This window comes from Hibiscus syriacus, unplaced genomic scaffold (assembly GCF_006381635.1).
Source record: "Hibiscus syriacus cultivar Baekdansim isolate YM2019G1 unplaced genomic scaffold, ASM638163v2 tig00018191_pilon, whole genome shotgun sequence".
NCBI classification, from domain to species: Eukaryota; Viridiplantae; Streptophyta; class Magnoliopsida; order Malvales; family Malvaceae; genus Hibiscus; species Hibiscus syriacus.
This window is the reverse complement of record NW_024062431.1, coordinates 121,512-145,845: the sequence shown is the minus strand read 5'-3', so window position 1 is coordinate 145,845 and position 24,334 is coordinate 121,512. Positions and strand designations below refer to the sequence as shown.

Below are 24,334 nucleotides of genomic sequence, written 5' to 3'. Positions count from 1 at the left end.
TTGCGATTTACTTATTCGCATTGCGAATTAGGAAAATCGCAACGACATTGTAGACCATCGCAACGCGAATTTGCGATAATGGAGATCGCGTTGCGAATTAGCGATCGCATTACGATTTTGTTGGTCATTTTGACAAATCCGGAAAAAGTTGGTTAAAATCGTATATTATAAGACATTTTTGATCACTGAGGCGATTTTCTCTTTTAATAAAGTATAAATTACATATGAATACATTGGGGAGACGGCAGCTACATGCATCAAGGTTTCAGCGTACAGTTAAACATGGAGAGGAACTATTTATATACAGGTTCACATAGGCAAAATATAGATATACAGTGAACTCTCTTCCTCCAAGCATCATCGGCTTCTCGATGTTGCTTCTCCTTGTGATGTGCTGACCCCCCCCCCCTTTTTTCCTCATCCTCTCCTCTGGCAATGCCAAAAGCCCTATGCCTTGGCAAACGGACATCAACGTTTGAGACGGAATGTTGATGCCAATTCTCTGTAGGTGCCTGCTGCCGGCAAATTTGGCGTAGAATATTCACAAGATCAATGGCCAGAATCTTCATTATTTCTGTTAGAGCAGCTGGATCTATGGGTTGAAGCTTTGCCCTTCCAACTTCTTCCCCTACTGTTGCTACCACCTCCCAAGCCCTTTGAACTCCCCATCCTACTGCAGGCTCCACGAGAGTTCACATCTGATAGGCCATTTTCTAGAGCTCGAACTAAATTCTCAAAGAAAGTTCGTGTCACGCTGTTGTCACAAAATTCAAACAATTAATTAGAAGAAAAAACGCATACCAATTCTCTCAAAGATGCATAAGAGTACGATAAAACACTTCATTAGAAAGTTAAATAAAAGCATCATCTTTGCATCCCCAAACATGGACCGTGAATCAGAAATGTAATATACAAAAAAAGAAAAGAAAAAAGATAACCATATCCTTCCAACACAATAGCTTAATTCCATGACAAACCAACCAAACAATTTCTTCAATAAAACTTCATGTTAAGCTTATCAAACTCTACTTAATATTAAAATGAATATTACCTGGTCAATCCAGCAAGTTTTGAGCGAAACTCGTTAAAATCTTTTAATGGTGCCTCTGCATTGAGGTAGACCTGAAGCTCCTTCTCTGCACATCGATGAAGTCGTTCTAACCCAGACTCAGCCTCGCCTGCAAGCCATACGAGCAATTGGTGCATACTGAACAGGAATATAAAGCTATAGCTTATATTATAGCAATAGATGGAGCCACATTACCCTGTAGGTATTCAAAGAAGTGCCTTTTAGTATGTTCCTCTTCAGGTAAATAAAATCCGTAAGCATAAGTCCACTTCAGGACTCTCCTACATTCTATTATCTACACAAGCAGAGCAGCTACAATGAGCTAAAGCATGTAGCTAGGGACTACGAAAAGTTTGAAATTTACCTGTAGCCATGCCTCAATGATGAACTTCAGCTGTGATTCAGGTTGACACAGTATCTCACTCAACTTCTCGAGCTACATTTACATGTCAGCAGTTCCCATAAACTAAAATAATAATAATAATTGTAATCTGAATCAAGATAAAACACCAAGTGGGAGGGAACAAAAATCCATGTGTTATTAGTGAATTTTATATTGCAATTTATTTAATTTTTTTTGGCAGGGGAGATTGAAACCTAGAGGAGAGGTAGCCAAAATGATGGAGATTGGGGGTGGCTGAGAATGTCTCGCCAAACTCTAAAGAAGTAGACAAAGTGCACTCCCACAAAAACAGGAAAGGGAAGGTCTTTGGCAGTTGCACGTCTTATTATACATGTCTTTCGGGAAGAGATGAATTTTCCACAAACGCGAAATGCTTCAACAATAACAGAATATTATAATTGCAGAACAAAAATAATGTGCAACATAGTGACCTCATTTTCACGATAAAGGCATTTAAAAATCCAATTAAAGGTTCCATTGGTTACACAAATCTTGACATTTCAAAACAAGTGATACTGCCAAACTTAGCAGATTCAATAGATAAAACTCAGATGACAAGAACATGCAAATCTGTTGAATAGAAACAGATTAAAACCAGTGGTGATAGGTTATAAACTTATACAGAGCATTTAATAGTCTTCAAACCCATTTCCATGACATCCACAATAAATGGTGCAAAAATAATTGAAGAGACCAGCATCGACAAATAGGAAGTCAGTAACTTTAAGAAGTTTGACTTACATGCACGGACTGCATTTGCTGTAGATCAGCCATTGCCTTTTGCCTAGACTGCATAAGTCGAGAGAAGTTTTAACAAGTAAGACACATGGTTTCTCATTCAAGTATATAGTGGCATATCATCCACAAAGTATTCCCAGAAAAAAAAATATTAAGCAATCAGAAGAAATGGGCCAATAAATGCTACAAATTCTACAAACTAATACATACTAATTGGTTGGTTGCCCATCGTTCATAATAATGAGTGTATTTCTCTACAGATAATTTAGCCAACTCTCTTCGTTTCTCCTCTTCATCAAACTGTAAATAAATAGCATTGATCAGAAAAACATAAAAAGAGGGCAGCTAAATAATGATGTGCAATGAATAATGACAAGAACTGGGAAATGTTGACTGCAAGAATAAGGAATTGCTTTTCATACCGTGCCCTCTTTTTTTGCTGTCTCGTAACGGTTGCAAGCATAATAACCACCAGTTACCTCACCATGATCTGTCCATGCACCAAGGCAAAGCCTGCATATATAAGTGGTCAACTGACAGAAACTTTTACACAAAAGAGAGAAAACAAACAGTAAGCACATAAAAAGAGTACAAATATATAAATTTGTTTTTGGCACAAAATCTTTTTAGTAAAGTTTAGGAAAATTGCCCCTAGTTGAGTAGATCATATAGCTAAAGAAAGTAGGCAACCTTAGCAGAATTATTTATATATGTTTGCATTTGGAATAAAAGGGGGGACAAACAAAGACAAATAAGGTAGTGAGGACAGACTTCAATCAAAATACATGCAATGCACATGTATGAAGTATAAGCTCACCAGCAAAATTCAAATTTACATGGTGGTGTGCATGTCATATGCATACACCCGTGGTTCTTCTCAATTGGGCGCTTGCATTTAGGACAAGGCTTGGAATTAGCCAATATCCTGAAGATTAAAACAGGAAAATTTATTGAGAAACAGAACACTTTGAAAATAAAGCATTGTATAATATATAATGCAGAACAACTATTTTAGTAATTGGACAATCACAAACAAGTCCATTTGTAGAAGGGGAGAACGAAAAGGAAACTTATTTTAAGAAAGAAATTATCGAAGAAGATCTTTGGAAGGACATATCCCTATGCCCATATTTGAATATGGGTCAGACACTTGTATCATACATGAATACTTTAAGAAAAAATTAAGGGTCAGAGTAACATAACATTTTTGTATAGACATATAAATGAGGAATATTTATTTCACTAATTCATTTAATAGCAAAATAGTTCAATTCATAATGCAAAAATGATAATGTACAACCATAAACATTACATTACTTATCAAGATAGAGTCCACATTTAAGCTCAGCAGAGGGGGAAGTGAGAATAAGAAAATTGCTTCTGTTAGGTGGGCTATTCAGCACTAAACTAGCAACCCCTCTATTTGGTATGAATTAAACAATCTAACGCATTAGAATAAGAAAAGTTACTATAATCCTGTTCCATACCAATTCATATTTTCAGACTCAGCACTGTTTTTCAGTATCCACTTGGCAACAGTTTCACAATCAACAGGACGGTGAGCTTCTTCAGAGCACTGCAAAGTCAAAATTACATTATGGGTCAAAATTCCTGATTGCAACTTAAAAAATGAAAGAAGAATGAAGCAGGAAGCCATACGCATGAATTGTTAGAAGTACTCTAAATAGAAACAGCACCAAAGGATCTTACATTCCAACAAAAGCTATATGAGCAGTGACACGTGACATCATAGTTTCCACTATCAAAATTAAAATCCACGGCGTAATCACACCCAGGTGCAGGACACCATTTGGTCTGCAAAATAACACAAAAGAATCGAAATGTTATTGATACCAAGAAGGCAAACATGAAATAATGGAGAAAAAAAAAGCTATACGTCTGTTCTTATCAGTGATTTTAGCGCAGAATATATATTGAAGAAATATAGTAAAAACTGAAAAGGAACATAATCGATACATTCATGGTTCTAATCCATGACAAGCTTGAGGAAAACCTATTTATGAAGCTACACAGAGAGAAATATTAGCAATATTTTCATACAATCTTAACAAAGATGCAAAAGAGAGGGAAATAGTTATGAAAACCTAGTAATTACAAGGAACTAATTCCCAAGACATCTTTGGTTGACGTGTAACAACTCAAGGGGACCCACTAATTGGAATTTGAATAAAAATGTTTTCAGTCATTATGGTTAATTACTCGCATAATTCCCCCATTCCAAACCCTACAAGAATTGGAAAGTGGACTTGGGTTGCCATTGTAATTACAAGTGACTATACACAAATTCAATTGCTGGGTGGTTTTCAAAACTACCTCCGTGTTTTTGTTCAAAAGTGTGTGCGTGTGTATATACATATAAAAAATTTTGTTGAGAAAAAAGAATTATAAAAACCAGTAAGCTGGATGACAAATGTGTTTTTTGTTTTTATATAAGCTAGAGCAGAAATAAGAAAATGTGGTTAATATCTTTTTTATGCAAAACTGCTAAAGCGCACAACCAATTTTCAATTAATTGCCAATTAGATACTAACCATAGGGAACTAAAAGCCAAAATACAGAATCTTACAACTGCACTCCCAATGCAGTGGCAGCTCGTCCTTCAACCCAAATAGCATAAATGAAAAAGAATAAAAAAATTTATATGCATATATATAAGTAGGCAATTCTGAGAAATCCTTTTGCAAAGGGAAAGTAAATGCACACATAAAATGCTCTACTCATGGGCAATAAGTCCTATTACTCAAAACATTTAAGTATTACCTTCCTATTGTCTTCAACATAAGATCTAATGAAATAACGAGAATACTTCTCTCTGTCTTCAGCAGAAGCCAATGCATTTATCATATCTTGACCAACAACAGCAGCACAGGATGGATCAGGACATCGCAACATCAAACATCCAGGACCATCATTAATGGCTGTGCTAATATAGCCTAAACAAGGAAAAGATTATATATATATATCACAACTATATAAGAAAATCCCACATGCATAACATATGGAAAGGTTAGTAAACACACAAAAGTTAAAATATTAGCAAATAACTCTCAGACGGGAAAAAATCATTGAGAGGTAAGCCATTTCCTTCACCAAACAATAATTTTTAAAATATCTGCACAATATCCTGGTTAACCATTGAGCTTAAAATCATAGAAACTAATCTACAATGTAGATAATCATGCAAACAATAATTTTTAAAAGTACAAGCCCTTTACCCCTTCCCAGACAGCTTAGATATGAGAACTCAATGCTTTAAGACAAAAACTCCCAAATCTAACCAACAGCTCTCAAAACAATTCTGAAACTGAAAATTAGAAAGGAAAAGGGTACATTAGGGCATAAGCTTATATAGCAGCATTAATAATAGAACATAACTCTACATAGTGACCAACATTGTTGATCTTTCTTATACCAAATTATGTAAAATGTTCATTTGTATAAAATATACAATATACATGGTATAACAGCAACAGGAACCAGCAGCTTAATTATATCAATGGTCTAATTTCCATAAAATTTCTAGATGCATGCGTCCCCTAAAATCAGTAGGCACCAATATTGATGGTTGCAATATTGATGGCGGAACTCTTATATTGATAATCACTTGCAAGAGTTTTCTGATGTTTCTTTCTTCAAAATACTTTTACCAGTTCCTCATGTAAATTATCAAATAACCATCCCCTTGTGACAAAGCTTGAATATAGATCAAAAAATCACATTGTTGGGAATGATTTAAATCAATCCAAGTAAAAAGAATGAGCAATAGAGGGGAAAAGTCATTATTACAAACAGAGAGCACTAAGGGAACCTGTCTACTTGTTTGGAACATGTTGCCAACTTCCAATATAACAGTAAGAACCAGATTAATCAATAAGGAAATCCCATTGTTATGCAACTGAGCGAACCCACAGATTCTGGAGTGTAATTGACACAGTCCTAGATTCAAAATCCCAAAATCATTTGAGAGGTTTTTTTTTTTATAAGAATTTCAGGCCTCGTTAAAAACCTCCTTCTTGATTAAAGGTGCTTGTAGGTAAGCTCCTTAATCAGTGGAAGGAGGAAAAGAGTGCCTTAGGATTTTATTGAACATAACAAAAATATACATAAGATATATTACTATAAGGGGGTGTTTGGTTCAAGGATTGTGGGAATCCCACATTCCCATGTTTGGTTGGCCGGGAATCTCATTCCCGATAATATTTTATTACCAATAGTAGATTTTTTGGGGTATATTACCGGGAATGTCATTACCTCCCTTCCCTTAGGTATTGTAACATTACCGGCGTTTTGGACTAAAATGCCCTTAAATTTTTATTTTTTTTCAAAAATATCCTTCTTCTGTCATTGAATAATAAAAATTCTACGAATGTTAAATTACAAATTTATCCTTAAATTATTTTAGATTTACAAAAAAAAGTCTATAATTAAAATTTTATATGAAGTTCAGGGGTTAAAAAAATTTTACCCTTTCATTAAACATTTTTTATATTTTTAATTTTGTAAAAAAAATTATATAAATATTATGAATTTAATTTTTTAAAGAAAATATATAAATATTTTACAATTTGTAATATTATACAAATATATAATAAAGACAATTTGGTCAAATATACATTCCAATAATCTTTTATTCCTTCAACCAAACACGGTAATATTACATTCCTGCTAAACCAACCAAACACAAAATACAACATTCCCAGTAATCCTATTCCCTGGTAATCTTTTATTCCCACTGGTAATCTTACATTCCGTGAACCAAACGCACCCTAAGTGCACTAAACACAGGCAGGTAAACACAAGGCAACCTTGTGACCCATATACATCAACATTTAATCAACCAATTCCTTCTTTAGCTAAGGCATCAGCTAAAATAATGGTATTTATAGAATCAACCAAAAATTCTATTCTATCAGCCAAATGCCTAAAGTAGCATCTTTGATGGGAACAGAAGAAAAAAAGGTTAATGAAACAAGGAAATTAGCTTCAGAATTTTTTTGATAAGAATTGAAGGTCTCGTTAAAACCCCCTCTTCTTGATTACAAGAGCTTGTAGGGAAGCTCTTTAATCAGTGTAAGGAGGAAAAGAGTGCCTTAGAATTTCATTCAACAACTGAAATTACATAAGATACATCCGGAGAAACACCCCCTTCAAAAACAGAAAGACACAAGACACCCGTAAACAACCAGATACAACAAAACTGACTTAGAGATGAATGGAACAGCAGAACAAATTTCATAAACACCCAGGACTTGGAGATGCTAACAAAATAATTAGAATTGCATCCAACTAGAAGCATACCTTATCTTTGCTAGTTAAGCAGTCCATAAGGAGCTTGAGAAAACATGGAACTTTGATTATATTCCACTGGGGGGAAGAAGTAAACTACATTATTCAGTGAAAGAAAGCATGCTTCTAGGTTTTGGGAGAAAAGAAAACTTTATTTATCTTCAACTGTATAATGTTTTTTTTCTTATAAAAAAAAACATTATACAGTTGAAGATAAATAAAGTTTTTTTTTCTCCCAAAACCTAGAAGCAAGCTTTCTTTCACTGAACTTACTGGTCGGTCTGGAAATATAGGAATGAGATTATCTTTGAGAAAAGGAAGTTAGACTCTACTCATCTTTTCTTCTTAACAAAATATAGGTTGTCAGTGTGGTTCTCTGCAAAATTTCCTAACTTCTCTATTCCTTTTTACTGTCTCGTGGGGGACCCTTCCTTGGCTGATTCCTGGTCAAGTTGCCTGAAGGTGCCCTCCTCCTCCTCCTCGTGGTGTCCTCCTCCTCCGGATTTCTTCAAAGTTAACGTTGACGGCGCAATGGATAAACAATGGATTAAAGGGGGTATTGGTGGTTTACTTCGGGATGCAGATGGTTCTGTGTTGGGGACTTTCTCTGAAAGTGTAGGGTCAGGTCCTCCTATTATGGCTGAGCTACTGGCAATTAAATCGGGCTTACGGTTCTTTATGGAGTCTGTTTGGGGCTGAGGGGGCGCCTCATCTTGAAGAGTGATTGAGGAATATTATTGTAAGGCATATTCTGAGATGTGTGAATTGGGAGGCAGATGAGTTAGTGAAACTAGGAATTGGTTAATGCTTTTTGTTTTTTCTAGTTTTTCTGTAGGAGGTAATTTCTTTTGGTTATGGTTGTATATGCACTGTCTGTTTCTTTGTATCTTTGATATTATATTGATTGGTAATAAAATTTCTGAGGTACTCTTTTCCTCCTTCTAATGTCCGTTGAGATACTTTGTTGCATTTCGACGGTTATGAAGAGGGGTTTTAATGAGACTTCCCTTTCTTATAAAAAAAAGGTGGAAAGAACCAGGCAAAGAGTAGAAATTACTGGTCCTAACTCCTAAGTTAAATGTTTTATTTCCAATAAATTATCTTCCTTTACATACTAGGCATGATATTAATGTCATTGACATCATCTGGTAATTTAACTCTGGCCTCAAGTAGGCTGTCGGGACAAAGCAATCAATCCAAACCAAAATTACTAACAGTTCAGATTATCACAGCAAAGGGATGTGGTTGGTTGCCACAAAAAAAGAAACAACAATCAAACGAATGACGCTCTAAGAATAGCAGACATTAACATGAAACAAGCAAGGAACTTTTAAGAACCATGATATGAAAATAAAAGTTGTGGCTCTCTCTCAACTGACCTGACCAGCAAGAGTTACAAAAAGGATGATCACATGCAGCGGCATGAAGCAGATCACAAGGATAGTTATCAAAACATATCCCACAAGTCATCTGCCAAAATAAGTGATGTGAAAAAAAAAAAACTGTCCAAGAACATGTAGCAAACACGCACTGAAACTCCTGGCTCATAAACTAAAAGTTAACTCTCATTCGGGTTTGCATCACTTACTTCGCTACCATCAGGAAATGGGACTGCACGCTTATCCAATAAGCCAACAGACCAGCGAACCTTTTCCTCATCTGCAAACCATTCGTCATGTATTTTACTGACGTTCCTGCAAGTCCAAAATAAACATAAATCACTAACAACATCAAGACACACAAATTTATCATCGTCAAGATATAGCAAAAATATATGCATAGTAACCAAAACACTGACAAAATTCTAATCTTCACTCTGCATTTACATTGCTGCAGTTTTAGGTCCATTAAAAATAGGATTATTATCCTATACAAATGGAATTAACTCCACAAAGGGGTTTAAAAAATACCACATATTACACTTATTTATCTTTTATTTGGAAAAAGAATAATAAGAACATGTGCCAGTGTACCAATAATAATCCTTAAAAATAAATTTTCAACCAGTGAAAAGCTCTACATATTTCGGAAGGAACAGAATGAAGAGTATATGAAATACAGAAATTATACCAATAGTGATCACTCACCAATTATAATGGCATAGTAGAATGCCTGCTTCAGCCTCTGAGATGGAAAGCACAGTAGATATCCTAGTGATGTCATCCTCTTGACGTTGACGAATATCTACTTCACTCAAAATGGTATAATTTTGCTAAGAAAAGAAGAAACATATTTAGGATAGTCAGCTTCAAAAGAAATGATTAACAGAACAGGGCTCAAAATACGCAACTTTTATGTACAAAAGGACGAAAAATGTTAAAAGCTTGTAGTGAAAACCAGTGTTAATATTCAGTCCTATAGCAAAAGGAATGAATGCATGCAGTGCAAATAAAAAGAACCTATGACTTATGTAAAACACATTAATTACAAAATCCTCAAAGAAAAAGTGTTTCAGTCTTAGACATTCAGTTGTGCCGGTAACTATGTAACATTAGAGAAAAAAGTAAGGTTTTACAGACATTCACTGTAGAATGTCAAGATATTCCATCAATGCTAACAGTTGATCAGCACAAATACGGATAAAGAAAAGGGTCAGGCAGTTAACCAGTTTAACAAATAAAGCAGGTAATGAGCATCTGCATGTTGGATTTCAACTTGTATTAAGAAATGACACCCAGCATGATTGCATTTTTTTCATTATGTTTAACACTAAATTGTAAAGCGTAAGCATTACCTAGGGTGCAATGAATAAGGGAAAAAAAGGTACTTTTTTTTTCCTATCTGAAAAAAGCATCTAATACCCATTAGCAAGTAGCAAAGAAATGTCATAAAGTTCTATCCAAAAGTAAAATGATTTTGGAGTAGAGACTTGACATGCGTCTTTGACTTAGAACTTTGATATGGTCATTCAACACCTAAAGAAACTAAAATTCAAGATGTTCGAGGAAAACAATTCAAGTGGCCCATGGAAATTTTACTGAACCAACGGGTTATGTAATCATTTTATTCCGCTATCTAATTTAATTTCCTTTCCATGTAGTAATCTTTGCAATATAATACGATCCATTTCCATCCGCTAACATACTTAGCGCTGCACGTAATTGATAATATAAGTATTCAACAGTTCAATATCTAGTAAAATTTATATTTGCGAAACCAAAAAACTTCAAACTCTTGTGTACATTTTCAAATCTTGAAAAACAAAACCAAAATTAAGCATATTAAGATGACCAATGTTTGCAAATGCAGTTCAATAATCACATGCCGAAAAAGATGAATAATTTGAATGAAATTAGAAACTTTCAAATTTGTACGAAATATTTATACATTTGACAACCATGTTTAACCAAAAGCAACTCGCATCAACAAATAGCAACATAACCCACAAAATCAATACTGAAAAAAAGTCATGAGCTTGAAATTCTAAAGGAAAAATTCTAAGCGAATAAAGTGAAATCCAAAGGAGGAAAAAAGAAGAACAAATACCCGGTGACTATGAGAGGTAAAATCAACGGAATCATCAGAATCGTGGCCGATGAACTCGTAGCCAGCGTCATCGGCATCGGAATCATCATCGTAGGTAGCCATGGCCCCAGCATCATCGTCGCCTTCACTGTAGAAATCATCTTCCCCCGATTCGTTGGCGCCGTTCATATAGAAATCATCATCAGATTCCATTTCCCTTCTGCTGCTGCTTTTTCCCCTTTCCTCCTCCGATATATGTACCAAAAATAAAAAAATAATCAAAAAAGATCAAAGGAAACCAAACCGTAGCAAAAATAGTAAGATGGTGTGAGATCAATGGAGGAGGAATGAATTGTAGAGAAGTATAAGTGAATTGTAAGGTAAAAAGCGGAAATGAAATGGAATCGAAAAGAAAATAGAGGGAATTTTATTGAGCTCAATTCATTTTGGCTTTTGATGGAGTGGACAGTGGAGAATCAAAGAATGTAAACAATTACTTAATTTTACTTTATATGGTTAAAGGGATTATTTTTTTATCGTTCTAATTCGAACATATTTTGACAAATTTGATTGAAAAAAGTCCACTATGCCAGCCTTAGACGTGCAATTTTAAACATTAATATACGTGTCAAAATCTTAATACTTATAAATATATCACATTTATGATTATGACAAACAAATGATAAAAAAGAGGGTAAATTATGAAAATAATCTTTTTCTTATAGGATGATCAGTTGATTTAAAAAATAAATAAATAATTTTAAAAAATCAATAACAGATTACATAACGGTTAATTAACATGATAATAAATTTAATTTTCAATATTTATAATTTACTTTAATTTGATTTTAGTTCTAAAAAATAATTATCAGCTTTTTAATATCTTATCATTTTAGTTCTCCTCTTCCACGTCTCCAAAATCCAAAGCAATGACAACTCTGATGACTATCCAACAAAACTTCCTACCGTTCTTCAACACATTTACCCTTGTGTCCCTTACCTTACTTGCAAGACCTTGTGGATTTTGAAAGATTATTCAAAGCCTACACCTTTATAGGGAATATGAGGGTTCATCATTCTGCCTCTTACTATTTTGCATTGCAACAATACCAGAAGCATTAGAAACAGGAAGCGTCTCCTTATTTCACACATATTGGCGCATTATTTGTCACATCTGCTGTCATAGAAACAGAATGCAAACAGAACAATGACAAACAACATTTACTCTCATATTCCACCTAATCGCAGTTACTCAAAACACACGATGCAATTTTGTTATACAAGTTAAGAAAATAATATAAAATTTAAACAAGTTTTCATTTTTTTTCCCTCAAAAGCATTTATGTGTCGGCAGTCTTATAAATTATTTTTATTTGGGGTGAAAAAACAGCTTTTTTACAGTGATTTTGGTGCTAAAAACAAGTGTGTGGCATTATTTCTGCTGCCAATAAAGACTTTTGGAGTTGTAGAAGAATCGTCGAAGTTGAACTGTGAACATACCTTGATCCTATGCCCATTACCACTGTTTAACTACAGTTCAACTTCTTTTGCAGACAACTTCCTATGGTTTGTCCTTGATCCAGTTCCTATATCTTCTACAAAGATCTGATTCGAGATTCGAAATATACGAGTACCGTGTTGTTATCAAGGCCCATCCTAATTACCAAAATACATCCACCAATTCAGGGCCGGCTCTGGGCAGGGAAAGAGGGGCACCCGCCCGGGCCTATAATTTTAATTTATATTAATTTATCATATTTTAATAAATTAAATTAAAAATAGAGTCCATAAATATTAATATAATATTTTCTTACATTAATGCAAGGCCCATAAATATTAATGTACATTAATGCTAGTTTAATTTAAAATTTTTAAACGTTTAAATTGGACATTCTCATCATAACGTTAAAAACTATAACGTTTACTTTTTATTTCTTATAAATGATAGGAGAACATTGAAGTAAAATTAACTTATTTCTTATTGTTCTCAATTTTCATTTTCTCATATTTATCACAATTTACAAATACAAAATCACAATTACTTATCATCAATTGTGGTCATTGAAGATATTATTAAAATGCTCGAATGCAATATTTTTTATAAGTATTTATATGTTTAAATATGTTTTTGACATTTTTGATATTATAATGAATTAATATTTATTTAATTTAATAAAAAATTAATTAAAATTTTATATTGCATATTTTTTTAATATTCTTTTAAATTAGAGCCTATTTTTTTTTAATTTTGCCACGGCCAAGAAAAAGTCAGAACCAGCCCTGCACAAATTGAACCAAAATAAAATATATAAGAAATCACAAAAATTGAATCATTACTGATGCTAGATGAAAGACGGTCCAATCCATTGGATGGATATCAAAGATCTCCAGGCATATTCAAAGTTTACAAATGCAATCGGAAGGGTATTGATTAAAATAATTATATTTCTTTACGAATAAAGAAGACAAACAAGAATTCAGTTTATATTTGAAAAAAAAACTTTTCTTCTATAGAAGATGCAGCCAGCAGCTCACTTTGTTTCATTAACTATGCGTGCATGAAGAGATGAATGAAGTTATGAACTGTGAAGAACCATTTAGATGGCATTTATTCTGTTCAGTAACTAAAACTAGTATTTTTCTTTTCTCCATCTGACTCCGCCTAAAAAGAATGTATTACTCCAAAACTGTTCCTGAAATCAAAACATTTCCGAACATTATTTACATTTAAAGGCATAAATATCAAACTTAAATGATCATGTCCTAACAAACTTGACTGACCAATATAACTCACCCAACCTGCTTGAACCCTGATGCAATCCGGACATCAATTCCACTCTAAAAGGGAACAAATAAAACCTGACCTAATAACCCAACCTCAGCCCAACACCCTCAGTTACAATCTCTATTTTTCTAATATTATAAAACCCCCTCTAAGTTTCGAACAAGATCCATGTAGGTACATGCGAAGTTTCTTTTATTTGAAGCCTCATGTTATTTATTCTTCAATGGTTACCAACTCTCGAACCTTGTCGAGGTTAGAGTGACAAGCACCTAACCATTGGGGACAAGAGAAGAGTTGGTCGTGTTATTTTTTAATAGCACAAAAAAGGAAGGAACCATGAGTTTTAGACAGGAAAAGCCGGCACAGATAAAAGAGTCGGCACATAACCATTATCCATACCAATTATGTGGAACTTAAATGGGAAGAAGCTGTCTTTTTTCTTCTTCATGAACACGATGACTAGCCTGGAGAATTTTTAAAATAGAAAAACATTGCATATCGTAAATACGGATAAAAAAACAAAGAGAAAAAAAAATCAACATATTTAATAGAAAACTGCCAGTGAAAGCTCTCACCTCTTCATTGGCTCCAGCAGTCATATTTAGCAACAATGCATCCTTAGACCTGATAATATACATCGGGAAGTTAGCATCTTTGGTTTACAGTGAATCAAAGAACTACAGTATTGGGGAAACTGAGGTTAAAACAAGATCTGGTGTGCTGAGAAACACATAAAAAGAGATCTGCTTTTACTGGGAAAAAAGCGATGAACCTAGACTGAAGGTTTCTGTTGTATTCTTTTACACGATAGAGCAGGAATGAAATTCAGCAACAAAAATATTATGTTTGATGCCTTCGCTCTCCCTCTGAATCCCCCCCCCCCAACACACACACGCACACACTCCAGTTATTGCCATTATCAACATCCAAGAATAGAACAGTTTTAACATGGTCCACAAAAATAGCATACAAGAAAAAAGTATACCTCTTGATGTCTTGGCCATCCACCATCTCCAAACTACCACTTTGTTTTTCATCTTTAACCTTTGAAAGTGATGAAAAAAACTGAAAGGAATAAAGTATACAGCACAATTATAAGCAGGCTCTCCCTATCTCAAAATAGCAGAGAAGGGAAGTACAACATGGTAGGAGCATTGAAAAATAAATAGGTGCACGTTTCTGTGTGCTTTACTGGACAGCATTGACAATATATGAGCACCTATATAAGCTAAAATCACCTGATGCATGGAGATAATCACAACTGATATTCCTAAAACAAAGTTTATGGTCAGGGTGTGACCAAACAAAATAGCAGATGCTATGCCAGTGAAAATTGTGGCAATTGTTGAGGAGTACTTTTTCAAGATTGTATCTGCAAGAAAAAGGAACCTTACTTGAGAAGACAAAATACAAACAGTATGAGAAACCTATAGATAGTAAAAGAAAAATAAAATATAGTGCCACTAATAATGCAAGTGATTTGACAAATTTTAGAAGGGTAGTCAAAGGCAATATGTTGTACGATAATACTACGGCATAGTTTAACATCTACCCAAAAGTGGTTTTTTTTCTTCGTTTTTAGGAGACAAATTGCATAACAGTAATTTAAATTATGGGTGTTTTCTTTAGCCATGAAAAATAAGGATTTCCTTGTGGAAACCAACTTCAACAGCTGACTTTTGGCATGTGGTTCTCCAAAAGTCCACATCAGGAACCTTGTCCTATCCCTCTACCCAAAATATCTGGATGACCAAAGGAATAATTTCCCTATGATTTTTTTGGGGGTAAAAGCTTCCTTTAGGAGATTAGCACCTGCCGTCCATATCCCTTTATACATGTACATGCATCTATGACAGACATAATTGATATTGTAAATTTCCCAAAGAGTTTTCAAGCAATTATGGTAGCTATTTAGGCTATGATGTCAGCAGGAATTACTTTCTCTACAAACAAACAGAAACAAAAAACAGTTCAAATTAGAGTATGATTTAGTTTGTTGCATATGATCATAAAGGCATGAAGGACAGCAAAACCTTAAACTCAATGTTGGTACCTCCTGTTCAACCTTTTAAAACCATTCAACTCATGTAGGTATGCACTAACTCAAGTATTTTCCGAAGGTCTTATCAACTTCAGTGCTATTCAGTAATCCTTTCTCTTCTTTTTTTTTTTCTGCATTACCTTACAGTAATATATACATGCACACTTTAGTATTAAATATACCTGCATATTTGAAGAAGAACGATGATAAGATCCCTTGGGCTGCATTGTTGCATATTAGAAGCATAGTAGCCTTTGAATGTCCCTGCATGATATCCAAGCTACTGGGACCTAAAAGTAGGGAGGTCATGGAAATACAGTAGCTAGTCAATAAAAAGATTATGAGTGCACTTAGAGCAATTTACATGTCTTCTAAATAGAAAAATGTCGGTTCAAATATATATGTATATAGAGAGGGAGACAGAAGAGGGGCCCAATTACAGAGTGTAGAACTAAATTAGTCTACACTTGATATCTTAATAAAGCAACCCTTGAGTTTACCAATATTGTTCTATTTGACATTAACATAAAGTTCTGAATTGATCCGATACCACTATCATATAAATTGAGACTACTGATTTTCTCAAAATATATTTAACAATACAGTTTTTTACTTTGAACAGATAGTTAAACATTTTTTAATTTACTCTAAATCCAATATGCGTGTTCTATGTGGATAGAACATGGAATACAACGGTTAGATTAAACAAATAAAAATCAAATAACAAGTCTACTTCTTACCTTTAAAAAGTGCAGTTCCAAGAATTGCTAGGAAATTGAAAATTGCACCATACCCATAAAGAAACAAGTTCTGTGAAACACATAAAGCAAAATAAATAGAGGATTCAAATTAATGGTCAAAGAACATTCTTTTTAAGCCATTTTCCTAACCTTCCTATAAAAAAAAAACATTTGCCTAACCATCAGCAAATTACTTTAATTCTCTCAATCCATGCCATGTAAGACTACTTGAGATTTTTTCCCTACCTGTTATCAAGAATCAATGCAAGAGCCTGGACAACAAATAAATTCATTATAAACGTACCTGATGGTAAATGCTCGTCTCAAACTGGCTCTTTAAAGCATATTCATTAAAGACAGATGCCAGAGATGGGACAGTAACCTGTATTAATGTCATAGAGTTAGGTTTCCTTGTGTCATAGTCCCCAGCATAATAGATACATTAATCTTATACATATAGCTAAAGATTATTTAACACTGTGCTATAGCAGTGTCTTTATAAAAGGGGCACAATTGGCAAAATAGCGCACCACTTTATCATTATTTTTCACAGTTTGTGTTTTTTTATAGAATATTAGGCCTCATTAAAAAACCCCTTTTTACCCTCCATGTTATGAAAGTAACATGAAGGAGAAAGAAAGGAGGAAAAGAATGCCTAAAAATTTATTAGATTAAATAATAGTACAACCAAGGCAGACCCTGAACATCTGCTAACACCACCAGTAATTACATAAAACTTAAACACAACAGCTAAACATAGGAAGTAAATTTCCTACACCTCCACCGAAACAGACAGAAACCATAACATCACCGTATCCCATCTTTAGCTAATTTGTCAGCTTCCCAATTTGCAGCCCTCAAAATGTGCTTGATAATGATATCCTTCCCTGCCATAAGAGGAACTATATCCTTCACCAATAATTGAAACATAGGAGCGCATGAACCCGGACTCTTGATCCATTTCAGAGCATTGCTTGAATCTGATTCAACAATAAACCTTTGGTTAAGAACAAAACTTAAATCTTCCAAAATACATAACCCCCTCTTAATCGCCAATAATTCTGCCAAGATAGGAGGACCACCCCCAACTCTTTCTGAAAAACATTGAAGCACCATACCTTTGCTGTCCCTAATCAGTCCACCAATACCTCCCTTCTCCCAACCCTTTGCCATCGCTCCATCAACATTAAGCTTTAAAAACCCATCCGGAGGAGGAACCCAACAATTTGGTGTAGAGTTACCATTACCCTGTCTTCCCACCAAGTCAGCAAGTTTTAGATCACCCACTAGTGAGTCTAAAGGGATATGAACATCCTTGAACTTTGCTACAAACCAGGAAGCTATTCTAAAACGAACAATAAAAAACAATCTCACCACATCCAGTTTGTGTTTCCAAATCATTTGGATCATACGAGGGTTTTTCTTCACCAGGTATTTTCACCGTGCAGTAGCACTCTGTTTTTGCTTATTAACAGCCCTTGCCGAACTTATATCTGCAATAGTTAATCAGTTTTTTGGTTCTGAATTCCTATTATCTTAAACTGCATCTATTGAATCTAAAAGTCCAAACCCACAAAATAACCCAGTTACCTGTTAATTCTGTTTCTATTATTATTTTTTCTATTGGATGGATGGATGGATGTCCCTTGTTCCCATATGTAATGGGGTAAGGGGGAGGTAAGATAGTAGGTTGCCCCCAACACTAGATTGAGAGCAGCTTCCGTAGAAGACCTCCAAATTATAAAATGCCCTCCATGGGACTCGATCCCACGACCTCAAGGTTAAGAACCTTGTGCTCTACCAACTGAGCTGGATGGTCATCTCTTTCTATTGATATTGGTAATTAACATTATTAAGGAGCATGATTTTTTAAGAAACTATCATAGTATTACTGTTACACTATATGCTTAGAAACTTGAATTGAACAATTTTAGCATCAAGATATAACTAGATGTATATTTAGATAGCTGATTTTGCAAGTCTGCATAGTACATTATGAGATTTGTTTGTAAATCTACTTGAGCTCAAACCTAATAACTGGATTAGTTATCATATAATATCTAAGAGATAGTGATGTAGTTGTAAAATATGGTGTGTGTTGAACGCTTTTTGGTCAAGGTAACTCCTTAACAAGTACAATGGTAAACAAATACTGTAAAAGCTGTAAACTTAATAATTGATTTTCCCCTTACTTAGCCCTACAGTATAACATCATTGCAAGATATAACCCTTTGAAAGAAACAGTTCAAAAAGTTGTCACATCAATGTGCAGCAACTATTTTAACAACTTACAAATATAAGAGTGTACAAGTATGCGCCTGTTGCAATCGGAACACCAAGTGATGTTGTACCCTCTGGAAAAGACCGCAACTGGTTTATGCTAATTCCAATGAGCAACAGAGCAAGAGCCTCCCACTGTTACAAACATGGATCCGCACCATACATGCAATATGGATAAACTATAACCAATTAACCAGTCCAAATGTCCACATATTTGCTTTCAGTTTCTGGATAATTGACTGTGATACAGTTCAATGAGAAAAATCTTTCTGTTCAAACTAACCTGAATAATAGAAAACCGCCGTTTCATGATCATCTTTAACAAGATAGCTATTACCAAAACCTGCATAAGTTGGACAGTACTGAAACAGATTCACTAAGAATTCTCACAGGAAAACCAAAAGAAAAGGCATGATCATGTGCATAGTACTCAAATTTTCCAATGATTCACAGTAGTCTAAAGTTAGTTTTCACAAATGCATTAAACTTCTAGATAGAATGAATCCTAAACTAATTATATTTAGGTTTTAGGATTCATCGCACTCATTGATTGTGATGGTAACAAATACGTGATGAATAATCAAACGGAAACGGGTTTAAAGCATAAACTAACTCAAAATGTATTTATTTAGAGCAGAAAGGAGATTGCTTAGAACCTATACTATTTAAACAATCATTAAACAAAATGTATTATTCTACCTTTAGGTTACTAAGCATCTTCACAGTAGCAGGATTGAAATAAAGCTGCAGGGGAATAATGGCATAAATATTAGAAAACAATTACTTCACAAAAGAATATTAAAAAGAATTTTTTGCTGTGGATAAATAGTTTAACGGAAACACAGCACATAGTTAAATTCTATTAATCAAAATTCTACAGAATCAGGTAATTTTTAAGTAACTGAAATTAAACAGGTGACAAAGAACAAGCGGAAAGATCATTAAGAAAACACCACCTGCATGATGAACTTTAGGTAATTGTTAATAGCGTAAAGTAGAGCTGGAACTGCAAGAAGCACATTATTTCGAGCAGCCTGTAAAATTTTGGAACAAAGGAAAAGACACCTTGAGGTCAAAAAGATGTTGATATATTACTATGGTTCATACCATTTCAGAGTAGACTCAGTGCAAAACAATATAAAAGGGGGAAATGAGCTAAAAGTTCCAAAAAAGACTTCATGTCACATTAAGACGGTTTTGCAAGACCAAAATGACACCACACTGATATTAGCACAGATATATTAGTTTACAGAATGCAATCCAAACACATTTTTATGAACCGAATAAGATACTTAATTGGCAGCATCTTTTTCAGAAAACCCATAATATGAATAGAAAGTTAAAATTATATCAACTATTAATAAACCAAAGGAAGAATAAAGAAAACTGCCACTCAAAATAAAAGAATACTAACAATATATCTTCACTCATCTACCATTAGTCTCATTAAAGTTGCACATTGCATAACTGTGTCTGACCAAATCTACTGCACAAGACCAAGAAAATCAATAAAAAAAGCCACAGCTACGTGAAACTAAAAACATTTCACTGACTTGTTTTATCTACTTTCAGCATGGCTTCTTAATAACTGGAATTCTTCTAATTTCTCCCCCTTTAAGACCCAAAATATCTTAAAAGTGTCAACTAAGATTACAATGAATTGCTATTGTTATCTACCACAGAGCATATATGGTTAAGTCAGCTTCTTGACCAGTCTCACAGTTTAGCACTCCAGACAAAATCAGCCCCTACCAATAGAAGAAACTTAATGAAACTAACAGTCAAGCCTCTAATTAGCCCAACGGTTGCCTCTTAGAATAGTCTACAAGTTTTTCATTCTTTATCAAAAGCTATTGGAATGCATCATAAAACCATCAACTCAAGAATCAATAGTGAAATTAGTGATACAAAACTAATAATAGAATTGCAATTAGAATCATACATTTGTGGAAGTAAAGTTCTTACCTGCACTAACGAAGAAATTGAGAGGAGAGATTTCTCCCCTACTTTCTTATTCCGAGCCTTCAGAGAGAGAGAGAATTAAATAAGTACAACAGTTAAAACCTAATGAAAGAATTTAGTAAAAAGAATCTGAAATAACATTTAGTGTAATAATCAATGCGATTGGACTTCCATTAATCTTTGAAATGCAATTTTTCCTGTTACGGCTGAAAACTAATAGCAAGCCCATTGAGCTTCTACAGGCTAGGCTTAGTAACTTTTCCTAACGCTGTAGACCATGAGAAAAAGCATATTTACTTTAGCAATCCCTCTAACTTCCAGAACTAATGCAGCTGATCTCTTACACACTTCTAGAATATCAGATAATACATGGATACGAACATAATCTACTTGTTCCAGCATGTCAGGATATCCCCACAAAAATTAATTTACGAATCAGATACAGAACAATTTACAAAAAATAATTGATGAATTTTTTAACACCCCCTCTCTTATACTTCTCAAGTTTCACGAACAAAGATATTTTTAACACAGATTTTCATGCATGAAGGAATTTTGATTGAACAGTTAAAAAAGAGGACCGACTTTAGTGGGATATGGGCACCATCTTATGGTGCTTCTGACACCTTTATATCATATAAGTACTTTGCTTTGTTCGCGGAAACCAAATTCAACAATTGCCCTGTATAAGGGCATCTTATATTGGGTACAGTCAAGCTCTATTTTCCCGAATTATTTTGATAAGTTGTAACAGAGAGACATTTGACATTTCTTTGGTCTGTCTAACCTAATAAAAAAAATAATTTAATCTTAAATTCAACAGGTACAACTATGACTTGATTGATAAAACAACACCATGGGGACAAGAGAGTTCCTTATTGGAGGTATATGTTATAACATGCTTATAGCTAAACAAACACATGACAAGCATATAAACCTTTTTGTTGAGTTTTTGAACTCCACTTTAGGCAAATGGTATAAACCCTCACCTATTCTAGTTGACAGTTAATAAAATGCTAAAAAGGTACCTGAAACAAAAGCATAATAATGGCGAAAACAACTTTAGCCAACTCGGTAAGAAAGTTAACGCTAATGGGACTAAACTTGAAACCTCCATCCACCTTTGACATATAAACCAATATAGGCTGCAATAATATAAATGTATGGTGTTAGAACGCAAAGAAATCTCGCATCCAGATTACCGATTTAGATTTGATGGTTAGAAACAAAGAATTTACCTGAAAACCGACCAAAATGCAGTCCCCACCGACCAAAAGAACGTTGAGGAGACGATTTTTGGAGGACACATAGCTGCGATGCGTATCGTAAGCCCTTGAAACGGTTTTAGTACCGGGCGGTGCCATTTTTGAATGGCAAACACTGCATTTTATCATCCCCACCAGTGCCTGCACCTAACTAACCAAACTAACAATAAATCAACAGCATAAAATCAATTTTCATTCTCACAAATAACAAAAAAGATGATTTAAGGCGGCATCTCAGAATTGGTAACACAAAAAGGAGAAAATTACCTGAGTAGAGTTACGGGAAGCGACAGGCAAGAGAGGCTGCAGATCTTGAGAGATCTCGAAGCCCTCGATCAGAATTTGACAAAACAAAATAGAAAACTGAGAATTAAAGGGCCAAAACGTATGGAAAGAAAGAGTTGGGAGCTTGGAAGGTGAGATGCAATGTCACTTGTTGGCTGCTCTTTCGTGTTTTGCTTATGTTTGAATAAATTATTTCGTGCATAAATTGTACTGTTTGCGAAATAAAATAAATAATGAAAAAGGAAGGTGAACTGTTCTTTTCGTATATAGGTTTTCTCTTCTTCAATTTATTGCATTTTTCTCTTGACGGTGGAAAAGTATTTTAAAAACGTGTCCTTTTTTCTTTCTTATTTTGAGTGTGTGTAGACATAAGAAGTAACTGAAAGATAGTGTAATTGTTAAGGCAGTGACTTGATATTTTTTTTGTAATTATAAAAAACATTAATTAATTTTTAAATACGTAGAGCTAGTAAAATACGATTACACACAATTTAATATACTAAACTCCCCAATTAAAAAATAATAGGAAAATTTTTGAAAATTACACGCATGTTTCTTTTCTTTTCTTGAAATAAACAACCATTCGATTGATTAGCCGCTAATGGCATTAGCAACAACAATTTTGCAATACATTCAGGTGGTTCATAACTATAAAATAAAGACGAAGGAATCGAAAGAGCAAACAATGCGAGAGAGTGAACGGCTAAATTCGCCGAAAATAGTCAGGATTACCTCGGAGCAAAGATTTGGCTTCAGCAAGATAAAAACCAACTGTGCACAAATCTAACCGGTTGGCTCTCAGTTGACAAACAACATTCCTTGCATCACTTTCAACATAAACTGTGGAAATCGATAACTCCATTGCAAGCCGAACACCATGAGTATTTGTCATAGCTTCTGTAGCACTAACATCAACAATTCCTTTAAGTGGTGTAGCTTGGGTTGCAATCACCAACCCGTTATGATCACGGGCAATGACACTAATCGCCGAAAGGCCAATCGTAGGATGACAGGAAGCATCTACGTTAATTTTAATGTTGTCCCGTAGGGGCTTATGCCAAATATTTGTCAAAATTCTAGCAGAAACAAAGGAACCCGAGAGACCATGAGCAGCAACAAACGCTGACAAATAAGATTTACTCATATTGATCACTACCCAACCAGGAGTTAATCTTCTCGTCATGACTAGCTCATTTCGCCTTTGCCAAACATAATACAAAACCATTAACGACTTTCGGAAATCATCATTAGAAAGCCAAGATTGCATTGTGCAAAGCCACTCCCCATTACTGGTCACCGGACTGAAGACTTCTGATTGTGTGAGACCTGCAGATCGTATGATTTGAGACGAACAAACACAATCACGCAAAACATGCAAACAAGTCTCCATGAACACTTGGCAAAACGGGCAGCGACCATCTGACCTTTCTGCTTGTTGCAGCTGACTGCTCACTGGAAAAGCTTCATGACCTAATTGTAAACCTTTGGAGGAACTGAAAGACGAGATAAAAATAACCACAATGGAGAAACGGAGTTGAGTGATATTTGACACCGAAGAAGGTAAAAGTAATCGGAGTGGACTGGATAGACTCTCGAAGAATAAACACTCAATAGCAATGTATCACCCATGACCGGAGCAATAGGACACTCTAAAACCGCCATGGCATCTTCATCACAAAAGACATCCCAGACTAGGTTTTCATTCCATCGATTATCACCCAGTATTATAAATTCACCACAGAGAACTGGATGCGAGGCACTATCAATGTAATCAGTAGCAAAATCAATAGGTGAAGAACCCCCCAACGGTCGACAAACATCTGAGATCCACTATTTTGTCCAACTCACTAATGGAAACCCGATCGAAATTTCGTATGACTTTATATATCCATTTTCAAGCAAATGAGGGCCTCACTCCCAAAGATGCATCCAAAATACTCTCACTCGGAAAGTATTTAGCAGACAAAACACGAGTTAGAAGATAATTTAGATCT

At 34.6% G+C, this 24,334-nt stretch overlaps 3 protein-coding genes across 4 annotated transcripts; all 3 read right to left on the bottom strand.

Moving 5' to 3' along the window:
* Positions 1-402: 402 nt before the first annotated feature.
* Positions 403-11,450, bottom strand: LOC120209180 (probable E3 ubiquitin-protein ligase ARI7). Of its 2 annotated transcripts, XM_039208249.1 has the most exons (15): positions 11,004-11,195; positions 9,605-9,729; positions 9,106-9,211; positions 8,897-8,987; positions 4,992-5,164; positions 3,921-4,025; positions 3,698-3,786; positions 3,028-3,135; positions 2,633-2,723; positions 2,421-2,510; positions 2,214-2,261; positions 1,434-1,505; positions 1,265-1,364; positions 1,052-1,178; positions 403-754 (listed from the first exon to the last, which is right to left on the bottom strand). In XM_039208249.1, exons 1-15 carry the CDS (start codon positions 11,193-11,195, stop codon positions 550-552), a joined length of 1,722 nt encoding a protein of 573 aa, XP_039064180.1. In that variant the 3' UTR covers positions 403-549. The 2 variants fall into 2 exon arrangements, with proteins under 2 accessions (XP_039064180.1, XP_039064181.1); XM_039208250.1 differs by lacking the exon at positions 1,265-1,364 and having other exon boundaries at positions 404-754; positions 1,052-1,190; positions 1,430-1,505; positions 11,004-11,450.
* A 2,029-nt stretch (positions 11,451-13,479) lies between these two features.
* Positions 13,480-22,525, bottom strand: LOC120209178 (CMP-sialic acid transporter 3-like). Its single transcript, XM_039208246.1, has 16 exons — positions 22,323-22,525; positions 22,029-22,215; positions 21,819-21,935; positions 20,794-20,850; positions 19,785-19,862; positions 19,528-19,572; positions 19,112-19,171; positions 18,841-18,963; positions 16,853-16,930; positions 16,549-16,618; positions 15,991-16,098; positions 15,006-15,139; positions 14,753-14,832; positions 14,343-14,391; positions 14,167-14,231; positions 13,480-13,675 (listed from the first exon to the last, which is right to left on the bottom strand). The coding sequence occupies exons 2-15, from the start codon at positions 22,182-22,184 to the stop codon at positions 14,181-14,183; spliced, it is 1,206 nt and encodes a 401-aa protein (XP_039064177.1). The 5' UTR covers positions 22,185-22,215; positions 22,323-22,525; the 3' UTR covers positions 13,480-13,675; positions 14,167-14,180.
* On the bottom strand, positions 17,254-18,184 carry LOC120209179. Its single transcript, XM_039208248.1, has 2 exons — positions 17,667-18,184; positions 17,254-17,528 (listed from the first exon to the last, which is right to left on the bottom strand). Exons 1-2 carry the CDS (start codon positions 17,956-17,958, stop codon positions 17,356-17,358), a joined length of 465 nt encoding a protein of 154 aa, XP_039064179.1. The 5' UTR covers positions 17,959-18,184; the 3' UTR covers positions 17,254-17,355.
* Positions 22,526-24,334: the final 1,809 nt, after the last annotated feature.